This window comes from Rhinatrema bivittatum, chromosome 2 (assembly GCF_901001135.1).
Source record: "Rhinatrema bivittatum chromosome 2, aRhiBiv1.1, whole genome shotgun sequence".
Classification (NCBI taxonomy): Eukaryota; Metazoa; Chordata; class Amphibia; order Gymnophiona; family Rhinatrematidae; genus Rhinatrema; species Rhinatrema bivittatum.
Window position 1 is genome coordinate 812,037,876 of NC_042616.1, and position 8,154 is coordinate 812,046,029.

Consider the following 8,154-nt stretch of genomic DNA (forward strand, 5'->3'; position numbering starts at 1 on the left):
CATGGTGTGACCTCATCTTGAGTATTGTGTGCAGTTCTGGTCACCACATCTCAAGAAAGATATAGCAGAATTAGAAAAGGTACAGAGAAGGGCGACCAAGATGATAAAGGGGATGGAATAATTCCTCTACGAAGAAAGGCTAAAGAGGTTAGGGCTGTTCAGCTTGAAGAAGAGACGACTGATATGAGAGAAGTCTATAAAATAATGAGTGGAATGGAACGGGTAAACGTTAATCAGTTGTTTACTCTTTCGAAAAGTACAAAGACCAGGGGACACACAATGAAGTTACTAGGTAATACATTTAAAACTAATAAGAGAACATATTTTTTTATTCATCGCATAATTAAGCTCTGGAATTCATTGCCAGAGAATGTGGTGAAAGTTATTAGTGTAGCTGCTTTTAAAAAAAGGTTTGGACAACTTTCTGGAGGAAAAGTCCATAAACTAATATTAAGGTAGAGTTGCAGAAATCCATTGACTATTCTTGGGATAAGCAGCTTGGAATCTATTTACCTCTTGGGATGCTGTGCTTGATGGACCTTTGGTCTGACCCAATATGGAAAGTCTTATGTTCTTAAAATAAGGAAAACAGAAAAAACTAAAAGGTGCAGCTACAAAGGTTAGGAGTTTATATTAAGCATAGTCAAAATTTAAAAATACCAGTTTGGAAGGCCAGTCCAAATGAATTCCACACATTAAAATAAGTGGAAGGAAAGCCAAATGACTGCCAGCATGGCTAAAAGGTGAAGTGAAAGAGGCTATTTTAGCCAAAAGAACTTCTTTCAAAAATGGAAAAAAGATCCATCTGAATAAAATAGGAAACAGCATAGGTATTGGCAAGTTAGATGTAAAACATTGATAAGGTGGCCTAAAAGAGAATTTAAAAAGAAACTGGCTGAAGAGATATAAACTCATTAAAAAATCCTTTAAAAAATATATCCGAAGAAAAAAGCCTGTGAGGGAGTTGGGTGGACCATTAGATGATTAAGGGGTTAAAGGGGTATTTAGGGAAAATAAAGCCATCATGAAAAGACTAAATTAATTCTTTGCTTTGGTGTCTACTAAAGAGGATGATGGGGAGGTACACAAGCTGGAATCTGTATTCAATGTATTTATTAATTAATTAATTTATTTATTTAAAAACATTTATTTCCTGCTCATATTAAACCTGTTGTGCTGGACAGGTTACAATGGTGATGGTTCAGAAGAACTAAAACAAATCATGGTGAAGCTGGAAAAAGTTATAAGGCAGTCTAACAAACTAAAAAATAGCAAATTACCTGGACCAGATGGTATACACCCCAGAGTTCTGAAGGAACTAGAAAATGAAATTGCAGATCTATTAATAGTAATTTGTAATCTATCATTAAAATTAAGCATTGTACCCAAAGACTGGAGACTGGTCAATGTAACACCGATCTTTAAAAATGGCTCCAGGGGTGATCCAGAAAACTATAGACTAGCGAGTCTGACTTCAGTGCTGGTAGAAAATCATGGAAACTATTCTAAAGAAAATAACCACAGCACATATAGAAAGACATTGTTTAACAGCATGGATTTACACAAGGGAAATCTTGCCTCACCAATGTGCTACATTTTTTGAAGGTGTTAATCAACATAAAGAGGTCAATATTCAAAATGCATACAGCACAATTTAGCCAAATAAGCAGGACCTATTATGCTAAGAAGTGGCCGCTGATTTTGCATCCACATTCAATGGATGCCGCTTAGCCTTATGAATCCTTTATATGGTTAAAAAGCTAGCTGCATAAGTTGGCTGGCAGTAGGTGGATCGGAGTGGAGAAAGTTAGCCATACAGCTTATGCAGGTAACTGCTGATATTCAAATTTAGCTGGCTAAGTTACTTAACTGGCCAGTTTTGAATATTGACCCCATAGATAATGGTGAGCCATTGGATGTAGTGTATTTGGATTTTCAGAAGGCATTTGACAAAGTCCCTTATGAGAGGCTTCTAAGAAAACTAAAAAGTCATGGGATAGGAGGCGATGTCCTTTTGTGGATTACAAACTGGTTAAAAGAAAACAGAGAGTAGGATTAAATGGTCAGTATTCTCAGTGGGGGAAGGGTAAACAGTGGAGTGCTTCAGGGATCTGTAATGGGACTGGTGCTTTTTAGTATATTTATAAATGATCTGGAAAGGGGAACAACGAGAGAAGTGATCAAATTTGCAGATGATACAAAATTATTCCAAGTTGTTAAATCACAAGCGGATAGTGATAAATTGCAGGAGGATCTTGTGAGACTGGAAGATTGGGCATTCAAATGGCAGATGAAATTCAATGTGGACAAATGCAAGGTGATGCATATAGGGAAAAGTAACCTACATTGTAGTGGACAATACTTTGAAATTGTCAGTTCAGTGTCCAGTGGCAATTAAAAAAGCAAACAGAATATTAGGAATTATTAGGAAAGGAATAGAGAATAAAGCGGAGAATATCATAATGCCTCAGTATTGCTCTATGCTGAGGCCATACCTTGAGTATTGTGTGCAGTTTTGGTTGCCGCATCTCAAAAAAGATATAGCTGCATTGGAAAAGATACAGAGAAGAGCGATCAAAATGATATTCAGAGGGATAGCCATGTTAGTCTGGTGTAGCAAAAATGATATGGCACCTTATAGACTAACCAATTTTATTGAGATATGAGCTTTCAAGGACAGAGTCCACTTCGTCAGATGCAATAAAATCATAAATGAGATGGAATAGCTCCTCTATGGGGAATGGCTAAGAGGTTTAGGGTGTTCTGCTTGGAGAAGAGACTTCTGAGGGGGGATATGATAGAGGTCTATAAAATCATGAGTACAATAAAATGGGAAAGTAAATTGGTTATTTACTCTTTCAAAAAATACAAAGACAAGGGGACACTACATGAAGTTAGTAAGTAGCACATTTAAAACAAATCGGAGAAAATTATCTTTCACTGAACATAATTAAACCCTGTAATTCACTGCTAGATGATGTGGTTAAGGCAGTTAGCATAGCTGGGTTTAAAAAAGATTTGGACAAGTTCCTGGAAGAGAAGTCCATAAACTGTTATATACCAAGTAGACATGCAGGTGAATTTTCAAAGGAGTTACTTGTGTAAATGTACCATGCTATCGTAGCAATTTTCAAAAGTCATTTATATGCATAAAATGCACTTACACTGGTAAATCCTATGGACAATTCAATGGCATATATTGTAGCAATTTTCAAAAGCCCACTTACTTGATTAAAGTGCATTCCCCCATTTTTAAGTGTGTAAATGCTTTTGAAAATCAGACCCTTAAGGAACAGACGTTACCTATCACTCACGGTACAATAAAATAACACAACAAAAAACGCAGTCAAAATCTTGATTAAATAATCAAACTTTACTCCCTGAATCATCATATCTCTAAGATATAATGGAATTAAATTCCAGAGCCGGGGTCCACCACAAGAACAGGGCATCTTCAAAGTTTCGGCACATTTCAGTTTGGATGGAATCTCTAGTAATGATTTATCCGAAGAAAGTAGTTGCCTACCAGGGAAGATATAATTTTAAACGTGGCCTTAAATAATCAGGAGTCAGATCACGCAGAGAGGTTTTAAGCTCCACCCAAAACCTAGCGGAGGAGCCTTTGCGTTTGTCTTGATTTGTTTTAAGAAACAGTTTTTATATGTTTTTATTAAGCGTTTTGCTAGGTCGCCCACCTAGAGCGTTCTGTGTTGGCTTAGACAGGATACAAAAACTTTTACATCAAATAAAGATATCAGTAGAGGGGTAAATGGCCAAAACGTTTCAAACCCAGGAACAATTGGGCGGCAGCATTTCGTATTAGTGGAAGACCATTCCAGTGCTCTTACCCCGCCGAGATTAAAGCTTTCCTCGGAGCTCTCGGGCCTTCAGGGACTCTCTGCGGTCAGCATTCAGAAGGTACCGAGCCACGTAACTTGCACGTTCTCCTGCTAAATACTGACTCTTGAGTATCCCCAGCAATTATTTGTCTAAACTTTAGCCGGATAAGTAAGGGGCGTTTCAGGGACCTGCAGAGCCGAATAACGCATTCCGCTAGCTCCTCCACGTGGAGTTAACCGAAGAAGTCAGGGGCCCGAGGAGGATGTGAAGTTAGGCGTGAATGTGTTCCCGGAAAACTTTAACCGGTGAGAGTAACAGAGTGACACGCGAGGGAAAGAATGTCGCCGGTTAAGTAGCGATTAGAGAGAAAAAAACAAACAAACCCCTCCTGAACAGGCCTTGTGGGGGCCCGATGAAAACACTTCTGCTCCCACTGGCCCAGCCCCGGCTCCGGCTCCTTCCCCCTCGCCGACTCCTCCACAGAATCATTCTAACACGCTGCGGGCCTTTAGGGCCTGAATAGCCTTCCTTCCCATCCACCAAAGAGGAGCTCATGAAAGTCCCTCGGCTCGATGCCGCCCTCCACCTCAGCCAAGGCCCACCCTAGCCCCCCCCCCCCCCCCCCCCCCCCCTTATCCTCAAAAGGCAACCGGAAGCTCGGACCTCGCGTCCGGCTCCCGAACCATCCTGCATTGCTCTGACAGCGACACGAGTCTCCTAAGCTACCAGCGCGCGCCTGTCAGACGGTTACTTTGACGTATGCGCTAATTTTCACTCATGCAACCCCCGTATAACTCTTCGAAAATCACCTCCTAAAAATGTAATATGTAGAAGTATGGTATCCGATTACGCCTTTTTACAGGATCATTCTCGGGGGGGGGGAATGCGATTGTTGAGTTGCTTAGCAAAATTGCGGGAAGCAGGAGGGAATGGAAAAGGGGGACTTAGGGGCCCGAGCCCCGGATCTTGTAAACAACCAGCAAGGCCTGAGTAGCAATGTTTCATTTTGTAAACCTCGGATCCACCCTCTGACCCTGTAGTTCAGCAGTGAGATTGCTTTGAAAACACCCCCCGAATCATAGTGAGCGGAAGCGGCGCCAGGACCGATCCCCGAGGCACTCCACTCGTCACCCTTCTCTCCTCAGAGTGAATTTCATTTACCGCCGCCCTCTGTCACTCAGGCAGTTTCTAACCCAGTCCAGCACCTTGGGATGTGTAAAATCCTCTGCTGGAATCCAGGTGCACCACATCGAGTGCACGCTCCTGCTCTACGACTATGGTCACCCAATCAAAGGACTTGACCAGAAGCGTCCTTTAAAATACAACTACGTAAACCACTAATGAAGTATTTTAAAAAGATAAAGATTTTGAAGCCACTGTTCTCCTGACTCAGGTGTTAGGAAGTTTCTTATTCTCCCGCCTTGATTCTCCTACAGTCGTCTCCTTTTTCTCTCTGTCCTTTTATATATTTTTTTTCTTGCGTCAGCCTCCAAGTTTTCACTTTTCCTGTTATTTTTTTTTTTCTGTCTCTGTCTGTCATTCTCCCCCCCAACTCCCTTATAATTGTCTTCATCTCCCTGGATGCGTTACCCTCCTACATTCTCCAGCTCATGCTCAGGCCCTCACGCCCGCCCTAGACCCCCGGAGAAGGGGATCTGGGTGCTCTCGAGAGCTCCTGGGCTGCTGCAACATCTTTTGTGCCACTGCTCTCAAAAGTCTCCCACCCTACCCGAGACTCCGGTTCACAAATGCCAGCACGCTCGCACTCTCCTGAGAGGAACTGCCTGCCACTCACTGGACCCAAATTATTAATTTCCCTTTCCCTGCCCCTCACAGAGTCCCTTCGCCCCTTTCCTGTTTCCTAACCAACATCTGCTCCCAGCATGGACGAGCACTTTGGACCTCATCTTCAGCCTCCTCTCCTCTCAGACAGTCCCAGGATCTCGCCCGCCCCATCACGACAGCTGATCAGAGTTCAAGGAATCACTCTGGGTGCTCCATCAGCTTCACTAGGCCCCAGCGTCTCCTGACAGGGTTAGGAGTGAACTCATGAACTTGGCAGAGAGTAGGGAAGTTCTGGCCTGTGGCTGACGCTGGATGGAGGTGCACCCAGGGTCACTGTGCCAAGAGAAACCTTTGCTCCTGCCGCGGTTCCATGACCTGAGGGGCACCCTACCAAGGCTTCTCTTGCACACAAAGATCACCTGGGGCAGGACACAGAGCCAGAGAGAATGTAAGCAGAGGCTGAGGCTAAACGGACTTAGAGGACAGGAGAAAACAGAAGAAGACCCCTCAGGAGGACAGGAACTGGAATTTCCTTCATGGCTGATACATTATTGTGAGTCCATGACTGCTTCCGAGCAGGGACCAAGACCTCCGTTATACAGATATTTACCAAGTGGGAAGCCATTTCTCCTTTCTGTCATCTGGGAACACCGGTTCCCCCATCCATACCTGCTCTCATGTCCAAGGCTCTGATCTCTGGGCTGCCGCTCCCCTACCACAAGCTGTCAAGGAGGCCACACTCCTGCAGTCAGGATCTGTCTCCCAGGCACCAGTGCAGTCACCTGAAGGATCAGAGGCCATTGTTCCCTGCATTGTGTCATCTCATGGCCTCTGTGGGGAGGTGAGAAGCTGCCTCAGTCCCAGGCCTTGTAGCTTATCTCATTCCATATGTCCTGAGCCCTGGAACTGGGAATCCTGCCAGGGATCTTCTCATTGTGACCTCATCAGTGTGACCGCGAAGGCACAGGTCCAGTTACGAGAAAGTTGTGCCAATTAGGGGGCAATGTTGAAAGGGGTCTTTTTTAGCCATGCACTGTGCGCGGGTTCTCAAAGGGATAAGTCTGAGCATATTCTGAGGTGTTAACTCACAAGCGGATTGTGAGAAATTGCAGGAGGGTCTTGCGAGACTTGAAGACTGGGCATCCAAATGGCAGATGAAATTTAATGTGGACAAGTAAGTGCAAGGTGATGCACGTGGAGAAGAGGAACCCAAATTATGGTTACGTGATGCAAGGCTCCAAGAAAAGGACCTGGGCACCATACTGGACAATAGATTGAACTGCTTCGTTCAGTGAGCTGCGGCAGTCAAAAAAGCAAACAGAATGTTAGGAATTATTAGGAAGGGAATGATGAATAAAACAGAAAATGTCATAATACCTCTGTATCGCTCCATGGTGAGACCACACCTTGAATACTGTGTACAATTCTGGTCGCCGCATCTCAAAAAAGATATAGTTGCGATGGAGAAGGTACAGAGAAGGACTTCCAAAATGATAAGGGGAATGGAACAACTCCCCTATGAGGAAAGACTAAAGAGGTTAGGACTTTTCAGCTTGGAGAAGAGATGGCTGAGGGGGGATATGATAGAGGTGTTTAAAATCATGAGAGGTCTAGAACGAGTAGATGTGAATCGGTTATTTACACTTTCGAATAATAGAAGGACTAGGGGGCATTCCATGAAGTTAGCAAGTAGCACATTTAAGACTAATCGGAGAAAATTCTTTTTCACTCAACGCACAATAAAGCTCTGGAATTTGTTGCCAGAGGAGGTGGTTAGTGCAGTTAGTGTAGCTAGATTCAAAAAATGTTTGGATAAGTTCTTGGAGGAGAAGTCCATTAATGGCCCCTCCATATGGAACTCCCTGCCTCATGATATACGCCTGGAGACATACACACCCAAATTAAAAAAAAAACTGAAAACCTGGCTCTTCCAGCAAGCCTACCCCATGTCACCCCCCAATACATAAAATTCCTCTTTAATTTATCCTTTGATCTATGACTAAGAATGCCTTATGTCCGCTGATTTTTGTACTTTGTACATTGCTATTTTTGTTTATAGTTATGTTTATAGTTTTTGTTGTATCTATTTATTGATTTATTAATATTGCGTTGCCTTGTCAGTATTATACTCTCCCCCTGTTTAATGTATTTAATCGGTTACATGTAAGGGCTCCGCCCAAAAGTTAATTGTATTTTTCTGTTTTATGTAAGGGCTCCGCCCAAAAGTTCTTGTTTTTTGTGAACCGATGCGATGTGCGAACGGATATCGGTATAGAAGAGACGTTAAATAAATAAATAAATAAATAAATAAATAAATAAATAATCAGTTTTACTTAGGGAATAGCCACTGCTATTAATTGCATCAGTAGCATGGGATCTTCTTAGTGTTTGGGTACTTGCCAGGTTCTTGTGGCCTGGTTTTGGCCTCTATTGGAAACAGGATGCTGGGCTTGATGGACCCTTGGTCTGACCCAGCATGGCAATTTCTTATGTTCTTATGTTCTTATCAATACTATCAATTATCAATTA

The 8,154-nt window shown here is 42.8% G+C and overlaps 1 protein-coding gene across 3 annotated transcripts in view; it reads right to left on the reverse strand.

The window, feature by feature from the left end:
- LOC115086299 overlaps nucleotides 1-6,597 on the reverse strand; it is a 71,450-nt gene extending 64,853 nt beyond the window's left edge. For 2 of the 3 annotated variants that reach the window (XM_029592732.1, XM_029592730.1), the window contains exon 1: nucleotides 6,236-6,286. In XM_029592732.1, the coding sequence (XP_029448592.1) occupies nucleotides 6,236-6,266 (31 nt within the window). In that variant the 5' untranslated portion in view covers nucleotides 6,267-6,286. The other variant, XM_029592731.1, reaches the window with a different exon arrangement.
- Between the last annotated feature and the right edge of the window lie 1,557 nt (nucleotides 6,598-8,154).